The sequence below is a fragment of the Gymnoscopelus microlampas genome (assembly GCF_963454915.1).
Source record: "Gymnoscopelus microlampas genome assembly, chromosome: 10".
Taxonomy (NCBI): Eukaryota; Metazoa; Chordata; class Actinopteri; order Myctophiformes; family Myctophidae; genus Gymnoscopelus; species Gymnoscopelus microlampas.
The window spans coordinates 7,374,649-7,400,809 of NC_139947.1; the positions used below are offsets into that span (position 1 = coordinate 7,374,649).

The window sequence follows — 26,161 nt, forward strand, 5'->3', positions numbered from 1 at the left end:
TGAAAAAGTACAATTAACCCTTTCAATATATATATATATATATGTGTGTGTGTGTGTGTGTGTGTGTGCGCGCGCACACACACACACACACACACACACACACACACACACACACACACACACACACACACACACACACACACACATACTGTATACACATGTAACTACTCTCTGTCTCTCTAGAATGACATGAAGATGCAGGAGATCTTGAAGTACACCCATCAGTTCCTCCAGAGGTTCTGCATGGGGAACCAGGAGAACCAGGCTCTGCTGCACAAGAACCTCAACCTGTTCCTCAACCCTGGGGTATCCGTCAATCAATACATTGATCTGTCTGTCTGTCTGTCAATTCAAAGGAGCTTCAGTGGCATGAGAAAACATACGTTTACACACAAAGCAATTGTCAAAAGTGTAATAAGACAATTTATGGAAAAGAATGGGTAAAGTATGCACAGCATTGTGTAAACAGAGCTATGTCACATTGCAACTTCCAAAAACTGGCTCACAAAACCACTAATGTTCATTTGCTGTTAGGTACAGATGCAGAGCAGTAAAAACACAATGGTTAGTAGTCTTTAAGGTGGTTGTATTCCATTGGCTAAACCTTATTTTAACGCAACGGTTCACATATCTTTGCTGCTGGGTTCGCAAATCGTTGAATTTCTCCCAGTAGGTATTGGGAGTTTTTTTTGTCGTTGGGTCATGTTTTCAAACTCACTTACACTGGGTGTATGTAATCTGTGGGAGTGTGTCTCTGATGTCTTGGTACAGTGGGCAGGTGGTCAGAAAGTGTATAGCTCTGTTTCCACCACATTTTGTGTGCAGCGGGTGCATAGTCTGTCTTCCCTTGGGAGCAAGCAAGGTCTGTCTGTGCCGGGCCTCACTCTATTGCAGTGGTTCTCAACCAGTTTTCTGGGGACCGCCAGTGGTCCCCGAGGGGGTTCCAGGTGGTCCCCAGCTAAATGATGAAGATTTGGTAACCAAATGGACCCTTATAGATCTTTAATTCTTGATAGTTAAATTATTGTTAAACATTTGCATTACTTAATTTACAAGAAGTCTACACAATTAGAGGATGTAGAATAGTTGTTATTTTGTATCCATGTTTGCCTGTCATCTCTCCTATGGTACCAACATCGACACAGCATGGAATTGAGGACAAAATCCTATCCAACGATAACAAAATATTCTAAGTCTTGGGTCTGAGAGTCTATAATCTCATCAAACGGTGGTTCAGTGGCTCAAATGCCGAATAAATAATGGACCTTGATATGACAAAGGTTGAAAACCACTGCTCTATTGCGAGGCTGCGTTCACGTTGTCCGTGTTTCTCGAAATTATCCATCATCTCACCTCTTTAGCATCATGAAGCCAAACAGTCCAACATAATAGGCTCTATGCACAGAAGCTATATTATCTCTTCCTTCACAGGTGTTACCAATGATACTAATGAAGGCTCTGTTCCATTTAGTGTAGCACAGTGGTTTCCACGACCCCCATAACTCTGAGAGTGTACACACCCGTAAGGGGCCATTTGGAAGCCCATGAGGGTCCCTGGACCCCAACTGTAGACCCACTGGTGTAACAGAGTGTTTCCAGTGAGCCAACATGCAACAACATCAGCACCCTGACTCTGTTTGACCAGAATGGAACAGAGCCTTCATTAGTATCATTGGTAACACCTGTGCATTTCTTCATACTATGGCTGCTGTGAATAGAGCCTATCCTCAATAATAACCTCTCTCTCTCCGTCTCTCTCTCTGTCTCTCTCTCTCCCTCTCTGTCTGTCTGTCTGTCTGTCTGTCTGTCTGTCTGTCTGTCTGTCTGTCTGTCTGTCTGTCTGTCTGTCTGTCTCTGTGTCTGTTTCTCCAGTTGATGGAAGCAGAGACGGTACAGCATATCTTCAGTAATAACTATCAGCTGTGCAGTGAGATATCGGAGGGCGTGTTGCAGCATTTCATCCACTGCCTGGCGACGCACGGCCGCCACGTCCAGTACCTCAACTTCCTGCACACCATCATCAAAGCCGAGGGGAAGTACGTGAAGAAGTGTCAGGACATGATCATGACCGAGGTGAGTCCAGGATACAGCACTGATTCTCAGCCTTTTATCATTTCATTAACCCATTATAAGACCTGAGGCCGATTCTACAAAAATGTCTTCTAAATCGGTAGCTCTCAAACTTTTTTTTTGAACTGTACTTCCATGTGCTTTTTCTCTCTGCAACTTCTAAATAAAGTATTCAATCAATCAATTTGTGCCAGGGACCCCCCCCCCCCCACCTAGAAGAGAAGATTTGTGTTAAAAGGATTCAAAATTATTATAACATTTTTAAACGCTTTCAAGATTTTTCCAAAATGTTCAAAAATAGCAGATGTACAAGCTCGCAGCGCTGCGGCGATAGGTATTGTCAAGATGTCATACTGTATCGTAATATTTTTTTAAATTATTTTTCTTTTCTTTCTTTTTTTTTGCCGGTGAAAGTAATTGGAGTTCTTACTGTATGGTGTATGATACGAAATGTAAAGCTTATCATAATCACAGTAATTATTAATCATGTCTTCCATCATATTCAAGATATTTTGGAGAGAAATACTTTCAGTTTAAAGCACTGCAGAGGGGAGGTGTTGTGTGTCAGCTGATGCTCGTTGACGCTCGTTAATGTGACATGCGTCAAAGCAGTTATGCCAGTCTGCACTCTCAAATAGGCTACATCTAATCTAAGATTGTTTACATGGTATTATACTGTATATTTTAGCTGTTGGAAATAACTAGGCTGCACTTGGTTCGTAAAGTCCAGATGACAAAAATATGAGGTTTGTGGAATTTATAGTTATACAGTGTTATATTATTACGGGGACAGAGCTCTGCTCTGTACACGTATTGTTATTGGCAGTATTCTGTCACTTCTTCTTCTTCTTCTTCTTCTTCTTCTGCCACTTTTCGCAGTTCTGGCTGAACCGCGCTGTCGCTTTTTACGAAACTCGGCCATATGGTAGATGGTCATGAAAAACGATCAAAAAATAATTCTCACAATCTTTCGTCCAAAGGTGGCGCTATAGCACTCAATTGAAAATGCCAACTTTGACCAGGTACAACTCATGCCCTGTTTGACCTACAGCCATGAAACTTGGATCACATATGCGTCTCCTCATGCTGAACAACTTTCACCCTCTGACTTTTGACCTCTGACCTTTAGATCTCCATTTTTTCTCCACCATTTTGAATTATATGAAAAACAGTCATTGGCTCCTAACTTCTGCATTTTTTCACTTATGGAAAATCCGTTGGAAATTTTTGTAGGCAGTGGTCCAAGGTTCAAGTGCTAAACGTTTCGTGCAGATTGCTCAAAAATCCCAGGAGGAGATAGATTTTAACTATTACAGTTTTATGAAAATTATTCATCTGTGCCTAAAACATACATGCAGACTCACATTTCTTTGAAACTTTGCAGAAATGTACAGGGTCATTCCAAATATCACTGAAACCAATCTTACTCCAATTGGCCAAAAGGGGGCGCTATAGCAATTTTTTGAAAAGGCAGACTTTAAACAGGCATAAGTCATGCCTCGTTTGGCCGAAAGTCGTGAAACTTGCTTACACATGTGCCTTGACTCATGAGGAACACACGTATCGATTTGACCATTAAGCTCCGCCCTTAGATTTTCCGCAATTTTGAGCAGTTTGAAAAATACTTGTTTTTGCCAGTTCTGGCTTAACCGTGCATACGCTTTTTACGAAACTCGGCCATATGGTAGATGCTCATGAAAAACTACCAAGAAATAATTCTCACACTCATTCGTCAAAGGGTGGCGCTATAGCACTCAATTGAAAGTGCCAACTTTGAACAGGTACAACTCATGCCCTGTTTGACCTACAACCATGAAACTTCGATACACACATGCGTCTCTTCATGCCCGACAACTTTCGTGGTCTGACTTTTGACCTCTGACCTTTAGATCTCCCACCATTTTGAATTATATGAAAAACAGTCATTGGCTCCTAACTTCTGCATTTTTTCACTTATGGAAAATCCGTTGGAAATTTTTGTAGGCAGAGGTCCAAAGTTCAAGTGGTAAACGTTTCGTGCAGATTGCTCAAAAATCCCAGGAGGAGATAGATTTTAACTATTACAGTTTTATGAAAATTATTCATCTGTGCCTAAAACATACATGCAGACTCACATTTCTTTGAAACTTTGCAGAAATGTACAGGGTCATTCCAAATATCACTGAAACCAATCTTACTCCAATTGGCCAAAAGGGGGCGCTATAGCAATTTTTTGAAAATGCAGACTTTAAACAGGCATAAGTCATGCCTCGTGTGGCCGAAAGTCGTGAAACTTGCTTACACATGTGCCTTGACTCATGAGGAACACACGTATCGATTTGACCATTAAGCTCCGCCCTTAGATTGTCCGCAATTTTGAGCAGTTTGAAAAACACTTACCCAGGATTTTCCAGCTATTTGCTTGAAACTGTATCATCTGTGTGATCTCCTTTTTCACAGTTACTTGTCTGTTGGGCCAATGGCGTCTCCCTTAAATGAATGCCTCACAATCTCAAGGTCGCCAGTTCAAGCCTCACTTGATGTAGACCTAATTTAAGTTGAATTGCAAACAACATGACTGTATCAATGAATACATGTGCAAATGGTAAAGATAACCTGAAATACTTATTTGAGAGTACGTTTTTTACGTATGAAATACTTCATTCTGAAAATAGCTGATCTACAATCTCACAACTTTTCATGGTTTGTGAGCTTGTAGATCGGCTACTTTCACTAGTTTTGGTTCTGAGGAGATGTACAATTTCTTCATTGGTAAATGGCTTGTGAACGAGTGATCTTAGTGTTAGTGAAACAGGGGCTTGGTTCATGAAAGAAGGCAAGAGTTTATGATCTTCAACAGACAATATCAGCCTGGACAAAGCTATAGCACTATAGGTAGTGTTGCAGCCTATTAGTCTGAAGGTTGAGAGTTCGAATCCTGTTAATGGCAGTAGGTTGAGATGTCCAATCAAACCATTATGTTTCCATCTCTCTCTCTCATCAATCTATTGTTTCCATGTCACTCTCTCTCTCTTCAATCTATTCCGTTTCCATGTCTCTCTCTCTCTCTCTATTCACTGGCCCCGTATTATCGCTGCTTGCAGCTATATTTACGGGGCCAGAGCTCTGCTCTGGACACGTATTGTTATTCGCATTATTCTGTCACTTCTTCTTCTTCTTCTTCTTCTGCCGCTTTTCGCAGTTCTGGCTGAACCGTGCAGTCGGTTTTTACGAAACTCGGCCATATGGTAGATGGTCATGAAAAACGATCAAAAAATAATTCTCACAATCTTTCGTCCAAAGGTGGCGCTATAGCACTCAATTGAAAATGCCAACTTTGACCAGGTACAACTCATGCCCTGTTTGACCTACAGCCATGAAACTTGGATACACATATGCGTCTCCTCATGCTGAACAACTTTCACACTCTGACTTTTGACCTCTGACCTTTAGATCTCCCACCATTTTGAATTATATGAAAAACAGTCATTGGCTCCTAACTTCTGCATTTTTTCACTTATGGAAAATCCGTTGGAAATTTTTGTAGAAAGTGGTCCAAAGTTGAAGTGTGAAACGTTTCGTGCAGATTGCTCAAAAATCCCAGGAGGAGATAGATTTTAACTATTACAGTTTTATGAAAATTATTCATCTGTGCCTAAAACATACATGCAGACTCACATTTCTTTGAAACTTTGCAGAAATGTAGAGGGTCATTCCAAATATCACTGAAACCAATCTTACTCCAATTGGCCAAAAGGGGGCGCTATAGCAATTTTTTGAAAAGGCAGACTTTAAACAGGCATAAGTCATGCCTCGTTTGGCCGAAAGTCGTGAAACTTGCTTACACATGTGCCTTGACTCATGAGGAACACACGTATCGATTTGACCATTAAGCTCCGCCCTTAGATTTTCCGCAATTTTGAGCAGTTTGAAAAATACTTGTTTTTGCCAGTTCTGGCTTAACCGTGCATACGCTTTTTACGAAACTCGGCCATATGGTAGATGCTCATGAAAAACTACCAAGAAATAATTCTCACACTCATTCGTCAAAGGGTGGCGCTATAGCACTCAATTGAAAGTGCCCACTTTGAACAGGTACAACTCATGCCCTGTTTGACCTACAACCATGAAACTTCGATACACACATGCGTCTCTTCATGCCCGACAACTTTCGTGGTCTGACTTTTGACCTCTGACCTTTAGATCGCCCACCATTTTGAATTATATGAAAAACAGTCATTGGCTCCTAACTTCTGCATTTTTTCACTTATGGAAAATCCGTTGGAAATTTTTGTAGGCAGTGGTCCAAAGTTCATGTGTAAAATGTTTCGTGCAGATTGCTCAAAAATCCCAGGAGGAGATAGATTTTAACTATTACAGTTTTATGAAAATTATTCATCTGTGCCTAAAACATTCATGCAGACTCACATTTCTTTGAAACTTGGCAGAAATGTACAGGGTCATTCCAAATATCACTGAAACCAATCTCACTCCAATTGGCCAAAAGGGGGCGCTATAGCAATTTTTTGAAAAGGCATACTTTAAACAGGCATAAGTCATGCCTCGTTTGGCCGAAAGTCGTGAAACTTGCTTACACATGTGCCTTGACTCATGAGGAACACATCTATCGCTTTGACCAGTAAGCTCCGCCCTTAGATTGTCCGCAATTTTGAGCAGTTTGAAAAACACTTAAACCCAGGATTGTTCAGCTATTTGCGTGAAACTGTATCATCTGTGTGATCTCCTTTTTCACAGTTACTTATCTGTTGGGCCAATGGCGTCTCCCTTAAATGAAGGCCTCACAATCTCAGGGTCGCCAGTTCAAGCCTCACTTGATGCAGACTTAATTTAAGTTGAATTGCAAACAACATGACTGTATCAATGAATACATGTGCAAATGGTAAAGACAACCTGAAATGCTTATTTGAGAGTACGTTTTTTCAACGTATGACATACTTCATTCTAAAAATAGCTGATCTACAATCTCACAACTTTTCATGGTTTGTGAGCTTGTAGATCGGCTACTTTCACTAGTTTTGGTTCTGAGGAGATGTACAATTTCTTCATTGGTAAATGGTTTGTGAACGAGTGATCTTAGTGTTAGTGAAACAGGGGCTTGGTTCATGAAAGAAGGCAAGAGTTTATGATCTTCAACAGACAATATCAGCCTGGACAAAGCTATAGCACTATAGGTAGTGTTGCAGCCTATTAGTCTGAAGGTTGAGAGTTCGAATCCTGTTAATGGCAGTAGGTTGAGATGTCCAATCAAACCATTATGTTTCCATCTCTCTCTCTCATCAATCTATTGTTTCCATGTCACTCTCTTCAATCTATTCCGTTTCCATGTCTCTCTCTCTCTCTATTCACTGGCCCCGTATTATCGCTGCTTGCAGCTATATTACGAATTGTTTTTCGCTCCCTCTCAATTCAAGGCTAATCTTAGTTCTGGCTTAACTGTGCTGTCGCTTTTTACGAAACTCAGCCATATGGTAGATGGTCATGAAAAACGATCAAGAAATAATTATCACAATCTTTCGTCAAAAGGTGGCGCTATAGCACTCAATTGAAAGTGCCAACTTTGAACAGGTACAACTCATGCCCTGTTTGACCTACAACCATGAAACTTCGATACACACATGCGTCTCTTCATGCCCGACAACTTTCGTGGTCTGACTTTTGACCTCTGACCTTTAGATCGCCCACCATTTTGAATTATATGAAAAACAGCCATTGGCTCCTAACTTCTGCATTTTTTCACTTATGGAAAATCCGTTGGAAATTTTTGTAGGCAGAGGTCCAAAGTTCAAGTGTTAAACGTTTCGTGCAGATTGCTCAAAAATCCCAGGAGGAGATAGATTTTAACTATTACAGTTTTATGAAAATTATTCATCTCTGCCTAAAACATACATGCAGACTCACATTTCTTTGAAACTTTGCAGAAATGTACAGGGTCATTCCAAATATCACTGAAACCAATCTTACTCCAATTGGCCAAAAGGGGGTGCTATAGCAATTTTTTGAAAAGGCAGACTTTAAACAGGCATAAGTCATGCCTCGTTTGGCCGAAAGTCGTGAAACTTGCTTAAACATGTGCCTTGACTCATGAGGAACACACGTATCGATTTGACCATTAAGCTCCGCCCTTAGATTTTCCGCAATTTTGAGCAGTTTGAAAAATACTTGTTTTTGCCAGTTCTGGCTTAACCGTGCATATGCTTTTTAAGAAACTCGGCCATATGGTAGATGCTCATGAAAAACTACCAAGAAATAATTCTCACACTCATTCGTCAAAGGGTGGCGCTATAGCACTCAATTGAAAGTGCCAACTTTGAACAGGTACAACTCATGCCCTGTTTGACCTACAACCATGAAACTTCGATACACATATGCGTCTCTTCATGCCCGACAACTTTCGTGGTCTGACTTTTGACCTCTGACCTTTAGATTGCCCACCATTTTGAATTATATGAAAAACAGCCATTGGCTCATAACTTCTGCATTTTTTCACTTATGGAAAATCCGCCGCTTTTGTTTTGTCGGCAAAGGTCCTAAGTTCATGTGTAAAATGTTTTGTGCAGATTACTCAAAAATCCCAGGAGGAAATAGATTTTAACTATTGCGGTTTTATGAAAATTATTCATCTGCCCCTAACACATACATGCAAGACTCACATTTCTTTGAAACGTTGCAGTAATGTAGAGAGTCATTCCAAATATCACTGAAACTAATCTCACTCCAATTGGCCAAAGGGGGGCGCTATAGCAATTTTTTGAAAATGCAAACTTTAAACAGGCAAAAGTCATGCCTCGTTTGGCCGAAAGTCGTGAAACTTGCTTACACTTGTGCCTTGACTCATGAGGAACACATCTATCGCTTTGACCAGTAAGCTCCGCCCTTAGATTGTCCGCAATTTTGAGCAGTTTGAAAAACACTTAAACCTAGGATTTTTCAGCTATTTGTGTGAAACTGTATCATCTGTGTGATCTCCTTTTTCACTGTTACTTGTCTGTTGGGCCAATGGCGTCTCCCTTAAATGAATGCCTCACAATCTCAAGGTCGCCAGTTCAAGCCTCACTTGATGCAGACTTAATTTAAGTTGAATTGCAAACAACATGACTGTATCAATGAATACATGTGCAAATGGTAAAGATAACCTGAAATGCTTATTTGAGAGTATGTTTTTTCAACGCATGACATACTTCATCTGAAAATAGCTGATCTACAATCTCACAACTTTTCATGGTTTGTGAGCTTGTAGATCGGCTACTTTCACTAGTTTTGGTTCTGAGGAGATGTACAATTTCTTCATTGGTAAATGGTTTGTGAACGAGTGATCTTAGTGTTAGTGAAACAGGGGCTTGGTTCTTGAAAGAAGGCAAGAGTTTATGATCTTCAACAGACAATATCAGCCTGGACAAAGCTATAGCACTATAGGTAGTGTTGCAGCCTATTAGTCTGAAGGTTGAGAGTTCGAATCCTGTTAATGGCAGTAGGTTGAGATGTCCAATCAAACCATTATGTTTCCATCTCTCTCTCTCATCAATCTATTGTTTCCATGTCACTCTCTCTCTCTCTTCAATCTATTCCGTTTCCATGTGTCTCTCTCTCTCTCTATTCACTGGCCCCGTATTATCGCTGCTTGCAGCTATATTTACGGGGCCAGAGCTCTGCTCTGGACACGTATTGTTATTCGCATTATTCTGTCACTTCTTCTTCTGCCACTTTTCGCAGTTCTGGCTGAACCGCGCTGTCGCTTTTTACGAAACTCGGCCATATGGTAGATGGTCATGAAAAACGATCAAAAAATAATTCTCACAATCTTTCGTCCAAAGGTGGCGCTATAGCACTCAATTGAAAATGCCAACTTTGACCAGGTACAACTCATGCCCTGTTTGACCTACAGCCATGAAACTTGGATACACATATGCGTCTCCTCATGCTGAACAACTTTCACACTCTGACTTTTGACCTCTGACCTTTAGATCTCCCACCATTTTGAATTATATGAAAAACAGTCATTGGCTCCTAACTTCTGCATTTTTTCACTTATGGAAAATCCGTTGGAATTTTTTGTAGAAAGTGGTCCAAAGTTCAAGTGTGAAACGTTTCGTGCAGATTGCTCAAAAATCCCAGGAGGAGATAGATTTTAACTATTACAGTTTTATGAAAATTATTCACCTGTGCCTAAAACATACATGCAGACTCACATTTCTTTGAAACTTTGCAGAAATGTACAGGGTCATTCCAAATATCACTGAAACCAATCTTACTCCAATTGGCCAAAAGGGGGCGCTATAGCAATTTTTTGAAAAGGCAGACTTTAAACAGGCATAAGTCATGCCTCGTTTGGCCGAAAGTCGTGAAACTTGCTTACACATGTGCCTTGACTCATGAGGAACACACGTATCGATTTGACCATTAAGCTCCGCCCTTAGATTTTCCGCAATTTTGAGCAGTTTGAAAAATACTTGTTTTTGCCAGTTCTGGCTTAACCGTGCATACGCTTTTTACGAAACTCGGCCATATGGTAGATGCTCATGAAAAACTACCAAGAAATAATTCTCACACTCATTCGTCAAAGGGTGGCGCTATAGCACTCAATTGAAAGTGCCAACTTTGAACAGGTACAACTCATGCCCTGTTTGACCTACAACCATGAAACTTCGATACACACATGCGTCTCTTCATGCCCGACAACTTTCGTGGTCTGACTTTTGACCTCTGACCTTTAGATCTCCCACCATTTTGAATTATATGAAAAACAGTCATTGGCTCCTAACTTCTGCATTTTTTCACTTATGGAAAATCCGTTGGAAATTTTTGTAGGCAGTGGTCCAAAGTTCATGTGTAAAATGTTTCGTGCAGATTGCTCAAAAATCCCAGGAGGAGATAGATTTTAACTATTACAGTTTTATGAAAATTATTCATCTGTGCCTAAAACATACATGCAGACTCACATTTCTTTGAAACTTGGCAGAAATGTACAGGGTCATTCCAAATATCACTGAAACCAATCTCACTCCAATTGGCCAAAAGGGGGCGCTATAGCAATTTTTTGAAAAGGCAGACTTTAAACAGGCATAAGTCATGCCTCGTTTGGCCGAAAGTCGTGAAACTTGCTTACACATGTGCCTTGACTCATGAGGAACACATCTATCGCTTTGACCAGTAAGCTCCGCCCTTAGATTGTCCGCAATTTTGAGCAGTTTGAAAAACACTTAAACCCAGGATTTTTCAGCTATTTGCGTGAAACTGTATCATCTGTGTGATCTCCTTTTTCACAGTTACTTATCTGTTGGGCCAATGGCGTCTCCCTTAAATGAAGGCCTCACAATCTCAGGGTCGCCAGTTCAAGCCTCACTTGATGCAGACTTAATTTAAGTTGAATTGCAAACAACATGACTGTATCATTGAATACATGTGCAACTGTTAAAGGTAATGATGAAATGCTTCTTGGAGAGAGTATGTTTTTGCAATGTATGACAAACTTCATTGTGAAAATAACCGATCTACAATCTCAAAACTTTTCAGATAGCAACATGTTTCTGAGCTTGTAGATCGGCTGCTTTCACTGGTTCACTTTTATCTTCAACAGATGACCTCAGCCTGGACAAAGCTATAGCCCTATAGGTAGTGTCTCAGCCTGTGAATCCAAAGGTCGAGAGTTTGATTCCTGTCAATGGCAATAGGTTGAGATGTCAATGGGTGAGGTTTTTCACCTGGGATTGCCCCCCTGCGTCCTATATATGACCACCTCAGCTGGGTTGGGCTGAAAAGAATATTCGCCTGTTGGAATCATTTGCTTTGTCTCAATTTCAATCTATTCCCTTTCCATGTCTTATTGTGCTATTATTGCACTTTGCTTTTTGTCTGTCTGTCTGTGGGTGGGTCATTCCACTTTTCAATTGCATTGCACAAAACATAACTGCATCAAATAATGCATGTGCAATTGTTAAAGATAACATGAAATGCTAATTTGAGAGTATTTCATGTTAAAGATAACATGAAATGCTTATTCAAAAGTATTGTTGTCAAAACTCTCTCTCTCTTCAATCTATTCCGTTTCCATGTCTCTCTCTCTCTCTATTCACTGGCCCCGTATTATCGCTGCTTGCAGCTATATTACGAATTGTTTTTTGCTCCCTCTCAATTGAAGGCTAATCTTAGTTCTGGCTTAACCGTGCTGTCGCTTTTTACGAAACTCGGCCATATGGTAGATGGTCATGAAAAACTATCAAGAAATAATTCTCACACTCATACGTCAAAGGGTGGCGCTATAGCACTCAATTGAAAATGCCAACTTTGAACAGGTACAACTCATGCCCTGTTTGACCTACAGCCATGAAACTTGGATACACATATGCGTCTCCTCATGCTGAACAACTTTCACACTCTGACTTTTGACCTCTGACCTTTAGATCTCCCACCATTTTGAATTATATGAAAAACAGTCATTGGCTCCTAACTTCTGCATTTTTTCACTTATGGAAAATCCGTTGGAAATTTTTGTAGGCAGTGGTCCAAAGTTCAAGTGTTAAACGTTTCGTGCAGATTGCTCAAAAATCCCAGGAGGAGATAGATTTTAACTATTACAGTTTTATGAAAATTATTCATCTGTGCCTAAAACATACATGCAGACTCACATTTCTTTGAAACTTTGCAGAAATGTACAGGGTCATTCCAAATATCACTGAAACCAATCTTACTCCAATTGGCCAAAAGGGGGCGCTATAGCAATTTTTTGAAAAGGCTGACTTTAAACAGGCATAAGTCATGCCTCGTTTGGCCGAAAGTCGTGAAACTTGCTTACACATGTGCCTTGACTCATGAGGAACACACGTATCGATTTGACCATTAAGCTCCGCCCTTAGATTTTCCGCAATTTTGAGCAGTTTGAAAAATACTTGTTTTTGCCAGTTCTGGCTTAACCGTGCATACGCTTTTTACGAAACTCGGCCATATGGTAGATGCTCATGAAAAACTACCAAGAAATAATTCTCACACTCATTCGTCAAAGGGTGGCGCTATAGCACTCAATTGAAAGTGCCAACTTTGAACACGTACAACTCATGCCCTGTTTGACCTACAGCCATGAAACTTCGATACACACATGCGTCTCTTCATGCCCGACAACTTTCGTGGTCTGACTTTTGACCTCTGACCTTTAGATCGCCCACCATTTTGAATTATATGAAAAACAGCCATTGGCTCATAACTTCTGCATTTTTTCACTTATGGAAAATCCGCCGCTTTTGTTTTGTCGGCAAAGGTCCTAAGTTCATGTGTAAAATGTTTTGTGCAGATTACTCAAAAATCCCAGGAGGAAATAGATTTTAACTATTGCAGTTTTATGAAAATTATTCATCTGCCCCTAACACATACATGCAAGACTCACATTTCTTTGAAACGTTGCAGTAATGTAGAGAGTCATTCCAAATATCACTGAAACCAATCTCACTCCAATTGGCCAAAGGGGGGCGCTATAGCAATTTTTTGAAAATGCAAACTTTAAAAAGTCATGCTTCGTTTGGCCGAAAGTCATGAAACTTGCTTACACTTGTGCCTTGACTCATGAGGAACACATCTATCGCTTTGACCAGTAAGCTCCGCCCTTAGATTGTCCGCAATTTTGAGCAGTTTGAAAAACACTGAAACCCAGGATTTTTCAGCTATTTGCGTGAAACTGTATCATCTGTGTGATCTCCTTTTTCACAGTTACTTGTCTGTTGGGCCAATGGCGTCTCCCTTAAATGAATGCCTCACAATCTCAAGGTCGCCAGTTCAAGCCTCACTTGATGCAGACTTAATTTAAGTTGAATTGCAAACAACATGACTGTATCAATGAATACATGTGCAAATGGTAAAGATAACCTGAAATGCTTATTTGAGAGTATGTTTTTTCAACGTATGACATACTTCATTCTGAAAATAGCTGATCTACAATCTCACAACTTTTCATGGTTTGTGAGCTTGTAGATCGGCTACTTTCACTAGTTTTGGTTCTGAGGAGATGTACAATTTCTTCATTGGTAAATGGTTTGTGAACGAGTGATCTTAGTGTTAGTGAAACAGGGGCTTGGTTCATGAAAGAAGGCAAGAGTTTATGATCTTCAACAGACAATATCAGCCTCGACAAAGCTATATAGGTAGTGTTGCAGCCTATTAGTCTGAAGGTTGAGAGTTCAAATCTTGTTAATGGCAGTAGGTTGAGATGTCCAATCAAACCATTATGTTTCCATCTCTCTCTCTCATCAATCTATTGTTTCCATGTCACTCTCTCTCTCTTCAATCTATTCCGTTTCCATGTCTCTCTCTCTCTCTCTATTCACTGGCCCCGTATTATCGCTGCTTGCAGCTATATTACGAATTGTTTTTCGCTCCCTCTCAATTCAAGGCTAATCTTAGTTCTGGCTGAACTGTGCTGTCGCTTTTTACGAAACTCGGCCATATGGTAGATAGTCATAAAGAACGATCAAGAAATAATTCTCATAATCTTTCGTCAAAAGGTGGCGCTATAGCACTCAATTGAAAATGCCAACTTTGAACAGGTACAACTCATGCCCTGTTTGACCTACAACCATGAAACTTCAATACACACATGCGTCTCTTCATGCCCGACAACTTTTGTGGTCTGACTTTTGACCTCTGACCTTTAGATCGCCCACCATTTTGAATTATATGTAAAACAGTCATTGGCTCCTAACTTCTGCATTTTTTCACTTATGGAAAATCCGTTGGAAATTTTTGTAGGCAGTGGTCCAAAGTTCAAGTGTTAAACGTTTCGTGCAGATTGCTCAAAAATCCCAGGAGGAGATAGATTTTAACTATTACAGTTTTATGAAAATTATTCATCTGTGCCTAAAACATACATGCAGACTCACATTTCTTTGAAACTTTGCAGAAATGTACAGGGTCATTCCAAATATCACTGAAACCAATCTCACTCCAATTGGCCAAAAGGGGGCGCTATAGCAATTTTTTTGAAAAGGCAGACTTTAAACAGGCATAAGTCATGCCTCGTTTGGCCGAAAGTCGTGAAACTTGCTTACACATGTGCCTTGACTCATGAGGAACACACGTATCGATTTGACCATTAAGCTCCGCCCTTAGATTGTCCGCAATTTTGAGCAGTTTGAAAAACACTTAAACCCAGGATTTTTCAGCTATTTGCGTGAAACTGTATCATCTGTGTGATCTCCTTTTTCACAGTTACTTGTCTGTTGGGCCAATGGCGTCTCCCTTAAATAAATGCCTCACAATCTCAAGGTCGCCAGTTCAAGCCTCACTTGATGCAGACTTCATTTAAGTTGAATTGCAAACAACATGACTGTATCAATGAATACATGTGCAAATGGTAAAGATAACCTGAAATGCTTATTTGAGAGTACGTTTTTTCAACGTATGACATACTTTATCTGAAAATAGCTGATCTACAATCTCACAACTTTTCATGGTTTGTGAGCTTGCAGATCGGCTACTTTCACTAGTTTTGGTTCTGAGGAGATGTACAATTTCTTCATTGGTAAATGGTTTGTGAACGAGTGATCTTAGTGTTAGTGAAACAGGGGCTTGGTTCATGAAAGAAGGCAAGAGTTTATGATCTTCAACAGACAATATCAGCCTGGACAAAGCTATAGCACTATAGGTAGTGTTGCAGCCTATTAGTCTGAAGGTTGAGAGTTCGAATCCTGTTAATGGCAGTAGGTTGAGATGTCCAATCAAACCATTATGTTTCCATCTCTCTCTCTCATCAATCTATTGTTTCCATGTCACTCTCTCTCTCTTCAATCTATTCCATTTCCATGTCTCTCTCTCTCTCTCTATTCACTGGCCCCGTATTATCGCTGCTTGCAGCTATATTATTATATTATATTAGTGTCTATCTGTCCTCTGAAACAATGGGTTTATATTTAGTGAGAACTTCACTTCTCCCTTAAGCTTGCACAAATGTATTTATTTGTGTGTACAAAGCACATTGTAATTGTTTTTTAAAGTGCTTTATAATTGTTATTTTAAACTAAAGATGATGGTCAATGTTGATGATACATGAGAAAAGAACATTAATAATGTATCATATCGATATCATTTGCCCAACATCATGTATGTATCTGGAAATTAGTGTTATCTTGACACCCCTAACCCTCCCCATCAAATACAACAACATGACATTTAAAACTGATAATATGTCCGATGTTTTGCTTTCCACATTGATTAGAACATTACTGTAGTCAGTCTTGCTAAATGCACAGTGTGGTGTCTGTAGTGGTAGCAGAATGGACAGTGTTCTAAACTTACATGTGGGAAACCCATTGAATCCCATAATTATTAACTACGGTGACTACACTGTTGCCTACATCATGGGTTTTCAACTGGTGGTCCGTGGAGGTATTGCATGTGGTCCCTGACCATGCATTTAGTATGTAGGAAAGTGAAGATTTGTATTATATTTTATTTTATCGATGGTGGATACTGTTAATGTGTGTGACACTCAAGGATGACAGTTTTACACACGCACACAGCGCGAAGTATTTAGTACATCAAGGTAAATACAGGCTTTTATTTGATCATCCGACGAGTCAGACATCCGACTTCCAAGTAACTGACAACATTGATGCGTCATCATACATAAAATAAAAGCCTATACCGGTATTTACCTTGATGTACTCCAACTTCCATGTAACTGACAACATTGATGCGTCATCCTACATCAAATAAAAGCCTGTATTTACCTTGATGTACTAAAACCTCCCTTATACTTCCACAGAAATGGGAGTTAGAATTTCAAGGGAAACTGTACCGGTTTACCTGATTGAGTCATCATTAGTAGGAAATGTGCCCATATCAATCGCATGTGCTTTAGTACATTTCGAAAATGGCCCCTGTCTAAGTTTTAACAATTAGGCTATCACTTATGGCCCGATGATTCTGGTTTTACTTGTGGAGCTAGCCTGGCATCTATGCACAACTGTCCATACAGATCCAAATTAATCACATGCACAGAATTACTTGATTATGATCAAATGATTATGAATATCCAGTTATAAATTGGTCATTGTAACCTACCCGGTGTATGTAATTCTATGAGCAACAAAAACACACTTAAAAGAGGATATCTCTGTGTTGGAAATTGGGATAATGCATCTCTCTAATATGCCTAACACCTGTTGAAGTGTTGCTTAATTGTTCATCCACCATCGTTAAGACGCTGAATAGATTTGACTGGGTCGTTCACACTTGCTGTGCGTTGATGGCTTGTTAACGACTGTCATTGATTCTAAATAGACCAAGGTGTTACTGGATTTGAATCCTTATTATCCTTTGAAATAGAGAGAGGTCATTGACCACTGTTCTGCTGTACTAAAAATGTATATAAAACGGACTATTTTATTAATTCAAAATTGCATGACCCTCCCTTGGATTCAAAGTAAAATTAGCTGACCCTCCCTTCTACTAAAATTAGAAAGGCATGACCCTCCCCTATTTTCCTCCAGGGACCCCCTTCTGTAGATTTCGACTGGTCCCTTAATGTGTATTTTCTGACAGTTAACCACTTTAAACATTAACCCAATCCGGGAACACATCTGTGTCATTTTAGATTTCTTTGGCTAATCAAAAATAGCAGATGTACAAGCCTGTAGATCTGCTATTTTTGAAAAGTTGTGAACATTTGTGCAAATCCTTGAATATATATATACATTTTAACTCAAATCTTTGCTTCCGGGTGTCCCTGGAACAAAATATAGGGGGGGGGGGGGTCCGTGGTCAAATACATATAATTTGGGGGGTCCTTGACATGAAAAAATGTTAGGATTTAGAAGACATTTGTAGAATCCCCAGAAGCAAAGATTTGATGAAAAAAAAATGACAGATGCGTTCCCGGTCTTAATGGGTTAAGTGGTTATGCTTAACTTTCTACGTGTGTGTGTGTGTGTGTGTGTATGTGTGTGTGTGTGTGTGTGTATGTGTGTGTGTGTACGTGTGTGTGTGTGTGTGTACGTGTGTGTGTGTGTGTGTGTACGTGTGTGTGCGTGTGTAGCTGACTAATTCAGGAGAGGATGTGGTGGTGTTCTACAATGACAAAACTTCCTTTGCGGTGATGTTGGACCTGATGGCAGAGAGCAGAGAGGGAGTGACAGAGAACAGCCCTCTCAGGTAACCATGGCGACCGCCAGCTGGTTCTGTTCTGTTCTGTTTTATAGTAGACCACCCAAACACTGGGACCCATGTTTGGGTCGCGGAACAATTTGTATTGGTCGCGAGTAAATATCCCCCTATTTTTTGTTTCCTACATAAAAAAAATGTTTTATGAGTTCTTTGAGGTGAGGTGTGCATCGGCCTTCTTCTATAAATAGCAGATCTACAAGCTCACACCGCGGCCCGAAGCGACACCTTGTGAGCTTGTAAATCTGCTAATTTCAGTAGTTTGGGTCCCGGGCAAACGTAAAAAAATTTTTTTGGGTCTTGAGCTAAAAGGTAGACCACTTATTTGTATACAAACATTGAGACTGCGCACACGAGCCACCACAGTCTCCTAAATGTTTTGGGGTGAGCGTTCAGCACAACTGCCAATCAAAGTCACTACTGGCCAATCACAGCGGGTCCCTTCTTGGACTTGGGACAGTGTTCAGGTATCACGTCTCTCTGGTGTGTTTAAGTGTGGTGTTTAAACCCCTGGTGGCGTGTGCAGGTATCACATCTCTCTGGTGGAGCTGCTGGCTGCGTGCGCCGAAGGGAAGAACGTTTACACCGAGATCAAATGCACCTCTCTGCTGCCCCTAGAGGACGTGGTCAGAGTGGTAACTCACGAGGACTGCATCACTGAGGTACAGTACGCACTCTCTGTGTGTGTGTGTGTGTGTGTGTGTGTGTGTGTGTGTGTGTGTGTGTGTGTGTGTGTGTGTGTGTGTGTGTGTGTGTGTGCGTGTGTGTTCTGCTGTCTGTCTATGTGTTGGTGAAGGTAGCTTTGCACCATGTTAAAGGAGCATTTCACCCATTTTTAACCTTATCTTCATATAATTATATGATTGAGCCATAATAGCAAAATTGGGGAACGCCTGGTCTGTCTGTCTGTCTGTCTGTCTGTATGTCTCCGTGTAGGTGAAGGTAGCCTACGTGAACTTTGTGAACCATTGCTACGTGGACACGGAGGTGGAGATGAAGGAGATTTACACGTCCAACCACATCTGGAAGCTGTTTGAAGACTTTACCGTGGACATGGCCAGGGTATGCGCCGATCAAATCACTTCATCAAATCATTAAGCCATTAACACATCGTGTGCCAGAGGGTTATTAAAATAGGGTACATCCAGTGCCAGCATACTGTATCTTCCATCCACTTACGCTGATATGTTTCGTGCTGTAGAAGCCCCGACGCGGACGTGCATGTAAACAAAGCCTGTGTGCGAGACGGCGGAGGGTCCCGACTAACGCCTGGAACAATAATATCTTCTAACGCGATCCTCCATTGCAGAGTGATCGCCGATCGAAAGCGGCTCACTTCCACCACGTTAAAAAGAAATAGGAGATATTAAGCTTTTAGTCAAGGAGTTAACATTGGAGCGGACGAACGGAAGCATTTTTGACATGGATCCACATCCGGCCTCTCCTTCTTAGAGACTCCTTGGATGATCCCAAAGTTTCATTAGCGCGCCCCGCGTGGGAAAAATATATATTTTTTAAAATGGGCCAAAACGGTCCGGACCGTTTATGGCACACAATGTGTTAAGACCGGGAACGCATCTGTGTCATTTTTGATTTCTTTGGGCTTTTCAAAAATAGCAGATCTACAAGCTTGTAGATCTGCTATTTTTGAAAAGTTAATCGTGAAAATGTGTGCAAATCTTTGAATATATATATATACATTTCTAACTCAAATATTTGCTTCTGGGGGTCCCTGGAACAAAATATTTTGAGATGGGGGTCCGCGGACAAATACAGATCATTTTGGGGGGTCCTTGACATGAAAAGGTTTGAGAACCACTATAATATAATAATAATATAAGAAAAAGAAAAGGAAGGGGAAAAAAATGTAGAATCCCCAGAAGCAAAGATTTGAGTTAAAAATTTTAGCTTTAAAAAGATTTGCACAAATTTTCACGATTTTTCAAAAACAGCGGACCTAGAAACTAGCCAAAGAAATCTTAAAATGACACAGATGCGTTCCCGGTCTTAACGGATCAATGAGTGTAAATGACGTGTCTTCTCCTGGCTCTAGGTGTGCACCAACAGAGAGAATCGCCTGACCGACGCTGTGCTAGAGAAGTACATCATCAGCGTAGTGTTTGACACCATCACTGCTTTCTTCAGCTCTCCGTTCTCAGAGAACAGCACCTCGCTCCAGGTTCACATCACCACTCTGTGTGTGTGTGTGTGTGTGTGTGTGTGTGTGTGTGTGTGTGTGTGTGTGTGTGTGTGTGTGTGTGTGTGTGTGTGTGTGTGTGTGTGTGTGTGTGTGTGTGTGTGTCTTATGTCTGTCTTTCTCTGTCTGTCTCTGTGTTGTCTCTCTGTATGTCTGTCTCTTCAGCTTCAGTAGACATATATCACCCATTCTGATACCTCCTTATCGTCCCTCTTTTCTCTCTCTCTCCCTCTCTGTCTCTCTCTCTGTCTGTCTCTCTCTCTCTGTCCATAGACTCATCACTCCATCATGACTCAGTTGTTACAGTCCAGTGTCAGACTGTTGGACTGCCCCTGGTTGCCACAGCAACACAGAGGCATCGTGGAGACCTGCATCAGAACACTGGCTTTGACTGGTACACACACGCACGCACGCACGCACGCACGCACGCACGCACGCACGCACGCACACACACACACACACACTTACGTTTTTTCCCTAAATGTCCTGCTACGAAACTAGCAAAAGTCGCAAGTCTAGAATCTCAAAACGCATTTTGAGCTTGCAGATCAGACTGTCATTTTTTGATATTTTTTTATTTGAATCCTGAAAAGTAACAGTTTTGGACATGATTTCCACCCGACAGCAACCATTTATTTTCTTAATTAAATAATGAACTTTAGTTTTCATAGAGGAAGTCAGTGGAGCTCTGATCGCCCTGAAACCGACAAACCTTGGCCAAATGTGGAGTCATACATCATATAGATATGTCATAAACAACTGACATCATATAGATGACTGACGTTATATTGCATTAAAATATGAAGTTGAATCGAAAGGCACGCTCTCTCTCTCTGTCTCTCTCTCTCTCTCTGTCTCTCTCTCTCTCTAGCTAAGAGTCGTAGTATCTCTCTACCATTGGACCTGGAGGCTCAGATCACTAACATGCTGTCTACATCGGCTCTCAACTCTCTGTCTCGCTCCAACCCAAACTACAAGTCCTCCACCCGCGCCTCCCGCTCTATAGCTCCCAGCAACCCCTGGGACTACAAGAACATCATAGAGAAGCTACAGGTAGGACTGCAGTAACACCCAAGACCAGTAGGGAAGCAAGACCGCGTGACGTAGGTGGTCCCCTCTTTAGGAGACCGGAACCAGGTTGGAGTCTATTAATTGTGTGTGTGTGCGTGTATTTTCAGGACATCATTAACACTCTGGAGGAGCGGTTGAAGCCCTTGGTGCACGCTGAACTGTCGGTGTTGGTGGATGTTCTGCACCAACCAGAACTCCTCTTCCTGGAAGGAACCGATGCCAGACAGAGATGTGAATCTGGAGGATTCCTCTCCAAGTAGGTTCACATGACTGACTGACTGACTGACTGACTGACTGACTGTGTGTGTGTGTGTGTGTGTGTGTGTGTGTGTGTGTGTGTGTGTGTGTGTGTGTGTGTGTGTGTGTGCGTGTGCGTGTGTGCGTGTGCGTGCGTGTGCTTGCATGACTGCCTTTGACTTTGTGGTGTTTGCATAGGTTGATCCAGCACACAAAAGCATTGATGTCATCAGAGGAGAAGTTGTGCATCAAAGTTCTGCGAACTCTTCAGGAGATGCTGATCCGAACGCTGGACTTTGATGAGAAGGTTAGTCAATATTAACTAAATACATTGCTAAAAACATAATACTATTGTAGCGACTACTTCTTCCCAATAATTATTCAAACCATTTAAAAGTAGCGCTAAGAGGCTGTGCTTCGGCAGGAACTGGGACGCGTTTCCACTCTTAACAAAACCAGAAAACTTCTTGCTGTTAACACATTGACTGCCAGAGTTTATTCATAATCAGGGGTGCACATAACTGGTGCGCAGGTGCGCATGCGCACCCAAAATAAAAAATGCGCACCACATCAGGCGACGCGAGGCGCTTTTGCGCACCAACAGCTGGGACAGGAATTTCCAAGCTTTTATTTTTTAGCAAAACTAAAAAATAAAAGCCTGGAGATCGAGGCTAGGAATTTACTTCCTGAAGCCACACTCACACAATCACTCTAAAGCACCCGTCGGCCCCATGTACAGCCATTAGGCACAGGGGTAGAGATATGACTCGCGTCGCCTCGCATTGCCTCGCTGCGTGCACGCAGCCAGCAGCGGCTGTTAGAGGCACTCGTCACCGATGATGAACGCACCGTAATGGTGCAAAATATGCCGTGAACGTCCCAATCTGGCGGCTAAAATCAGCGCAGCAGCACAGGGCACCAACCTTGGGGGCTTTACCTAACAGCGTGAGAAAAAAAAACGGCGGAAATCGGCGGAATTTAGAAGCAGAGCGTCCTTTTTTTCTCGCCCCCCCCCCCCCGTTGACAAAACTGTCCGGTGGGCACCGTGCTGAACCCCCCCCCCCCCCCCCCCCCCCCCCCCCGTTGACAAAACGGAACGGGACCATGCGCACCAAGTCACATCTCCAGGTGCTCTTCTGCGTACCAGACCTAAAAAGTTATGTGCACCCCTGTTCATAATGTACTCACCCCTGTGCCAGCGATTTGCGTGTTTTTGTTGTTGTTATTTTGTAATTTTTCATTCAAATAGTTTGTCTGGCTGCGGTTAAACACATACGACAGATCGACCAGCAGAGAGCAGCAAATCGACACCTTGATCACTCGCTCACTCGCTCGACCCCCCCAAACAGGCTCAAACAGTCCATACGTCATAACCGGATGTGACGTTTTCACAGATCAGCGATCGGCCTTCAGTTCGATGTGATACACGACGACGATGGCTGTTCGTCATCCAGACTAAAGAAAATAGAACTAGAGCTCTTCGTTAGTTTTTCATACCGTGTGAAAAAAACGTGTTTTTCCCTATTCTCGCCTAAAATGCCTAAAAAAGGCCTTCCGAGAACCGGAAACGGAATCTGCGTCATGAATCCGGAACCCGGTGAGTGTGATGTAAACAGAAAACGAAACTGATGATGAAAGATTCACAGAACACCGCGATCACAGATTAAACAATGAAAATTCCAAAGAACGCATATACAGTATGCGTTCTTTAGAATTGCGGCAATCAAGCGATGGATTTGAAAAACGCATATATGCGATCTAGGCAATCAATGTGTTAATAGCCTAGATTAGAAATGAAGTATGTGGTCATAAATGGTCATACTTTAGAGCTCAGTACTACTACAAACAGAAAACTAACAAACAAATTCATTGTGTTGTTTTATTCCAGGGTGTAGCTCTTCGTAGGGTGCTGCTCCAGAACTACCTCTTCCCAAACAGGAAGTCCAGCCCTAAGACTGACATAGCTGACCTGGGGTCAGCAGGTAATGTTATATAATACGTATTTATAAACGTATTTTTTTTTTTTTGAATCGAAACATTTTTTTTTCAAGATTTTCCAAAAATAGCAGATCTACAAGCTCATAGCGCGGCACTCGGTGCCGCGCTATGAGCTTGTATATCTGCTATTTTTTAATAGCCTAAAGAAATCTAAAAGTGACACCGATGCGTTCCAGGTCTCAATGGGTTAAGAGATCTCTCACACTCCAGAGCAGAGTTGTCCCCCAAAACACCAGGGGTGTTAAACACATAAACCCTAGCATCCCTGTTCTGGGAGTGAAAATAGCAGATCTACAAGCTCAGATTGCATCGCCTTGTGAGCTTGTAGATCAGCTATTTTCGGCAAAGAGATTTGGTGTATAGCAGCGGCTAGTCGACGCACCCCCAATGCCTAACACCTTAAAAGAAGTTAGTCAATTTATAGCTTCTTTAAAGGCATTAACCTTATTCAAAAAATAAGAACACATAGCAAAATATGCAATGCCTTTTGAGCACTCACATTCAAAATACAGGTGTTCCAGGTCTAATGTAAAAAACAATAAGTTCTAATCAAAATGCAACTCCACTTTCATGACTGACAATCAATATTTAAAGGTTTTGATGTCCTCAGTATATTCATAAAAATGTGTGTGTGTGCGTACGTGTGAGCAGGTGAGCAGGAACGTGATTGGGTAGCAGTAGCGGCAGTCCAGTGCAGATTGGACAGAGAGGGCGGGACTAAGCTCTTCACGGATCTGGTGATGAACAGCAAGAATGACAAGATCTTCCAGGAGAGCATCCAGCTGGCTATCTGTCTGCTGGAGGGAGGAAACACCGATATACAGGTACACGCGCACGCACGCACGCACACACACACACACGCACGCACGCACGCACGCATGCGCGCACACTCTCTCTCTCTCTCTCTCTCTAAGGGCCTCATTCAAGAAATGTGCTTAGGTTCATAAAACGTGCGCGCGAGCATTTCCACGAGCATAATCTGATTCATCATTCTTCTTCTTTGCTGAATTTGTTCATCATGCATACACAAACTCACGTCTGCTTTGAGGCGGTCATACAATAGTGCCAAACCTCAAACAAAAATGTTTATGTGACCAGCATTTTGTCAAAACATGTTCTAGAAATTAAAAAAAGATGTCTACTACTTGTTGCTGGATGCATGACTGGGCATAAAGACATGAGGCAAATTCAAATCAATATTTGTCAGTAATCGGCGTTCGGGTGACGCAGTGCCTGCCCACCACCACGGAGGTTGTGGGTTCAAATCCACCGTGGTGCATCCGGCTTTGTCGGGCGCCTATGCGAATACAATTGGCCTGTGTAGTAAGCCGGGCGGGGAGGGTGATATTTAACATTGCACATATACTCCTACAGAAGGGGGGGGGGGGCACCTGTCAGCGGGGAGTGTTGGGCAGAAAAAGAAAAAATATATACAGTATATATTTGTCAATTGTCAGTAATATGAGTAATATTATGCATGCATTCCAGGTGTTTATGCTTGTGTTTGATGAGGCTTGGATTGTGTGACATCACAACACGCAATCTGTTTGTGTGCCCTGTGCCCTGAGTTTTCACTGAGTGCTCATCTGAAAACCAGATTTCGGTTGTAAAGAAAAAAACATGAATGCTTTAGAGATGCAGAGTGCAAAACAAACTTTTGGGTGGAGTGGGTCTTTAAGTGGTTAATCTGGTACGAATCTCTTTCTCTCTCTCTCTCTCTCTCTTTCTCTCTCGCTCTCTCTCGCTGTCTGTAGAACTCCTTCTATAAGTTGATGATGGGTGATAATAAATCAGAGAAGTTCTTCAAAGTGCTGCATGAGAGAATGAAGGAAGCCCAGCAGGACATAAAGACCACTGTGTCTGTCAACGTTGGAGAGATGACCAGCAAGGCCAACCAGAAGGAACTGGAGCACAGTAAGACAAGTTTATTTAGTTACGGTATGCCCTTAATGTTTGACAGACGAGCCACAAGGTAGTGCATCTCAATCTTTTCAACCTCAAGGACTGTCAGGGCGGATTCAGACTGGGTCCGATTGATTCGAACCGTTCATGAGTACGATTGCCCTCTCCCCACTGGTCAGCATTCACATTGGCCAAGATTCTTCCGTACCCTAGTACACTTCATCCAACTGTAATGGTACTTATGTGCCTCAGAGGGGCGATGTGGACTATGGGACTTTGGAGATAGAGAATGTCAGTTGATAGAAGAAGAGTCCCTTGTCAGAGTTTAGACCGAATAATAAAGTTTGACTGTGTTCCTGACGTTATTTTGAGTTATAATCAGTGTTGGGGGTAACAGCGTTAAAATTAACCCTGTTACTGTAACGGAACACGTTTTTGGGTAACGAGTAACCTAAAGCGTTAGTTTTGCAATTAGAGTACTCGGTTACTTAGTTACCTTTTCCAAAATAATGGTGTTTCTTAGTTACATTTAAGACCTAATTTGTT

The 26,161-nt window shown here is 41.6% G+C and overlaps 1 protein-coding gene across 2 annotated transcripts in view; it reads left to right on the forward strand.

The window, feature by feature from the left end:
* itpr3 (inositol 1,4,5-trisphosphate receptor, type 3) overlaps positions 1 to 26,161 on the forward strand; it is a 109,284-nt gene that overhangs the window by 60,720 nt on the left and 22,403 nt on the right. Inside the window, exons 30-43 of one of the 2 annotated variants that reach the window (XM_084070220.1) lie at positions 184 to 306; positions 535 to 564; positions 1,873 to 2,073; positions 18,086 to 18,201; positions 18,737 to 18,872; positions 19,147 to 19,272; positions 20,264 to 20,389; positions 20,681 to 20,801; positions 21,279 to 21,460; positions 21,586 to 21,734; positions 21,914 to 22,022; positions 23,604 to 23,697; positions 24,365 to 24,537; positions 25,468 to 25,627. In XM_084070220.1, coding sequence (XP_083926346.1) covers positions 184 to 306; positions 535 to 564; positions 1,873 to 2,073; positions 18,086 to 18,201; positions 18,737 to 18,872; positions 19,147 to 19,272; positions 20,264 to 20,389; positions 20,681 to 20,801; positions 21,279 to 21,460; positions 21,586 to 21,734; positions 21,914 to 22,022; positions 23,604 to 23,697; positions 24,365 to 24,537; positions 25,468 to 25,627 — 1,846 coding nt within the window. The remainder of the gene's footprint in view (positions 1 to 183; positions 307 to 534; positions 565 to 1,872; positions 2,074 to 18,085; positions 18,202 to 18,736; positions 18,873 to 19,146; positions 19,273 to 20,263; positions 20,390 to 20,680; positions 20,802 to 21,278; positions 21,461 to 21,585; positions 21,735 to 21,913; positions 22,023 to 23,603; positions 23,698 to 24,364; positions 24,538 to 25,467; positions 25,628 to 26,161) is intronic. The other variant, XM_084070221.1, reaches the window with a different exon arrangement.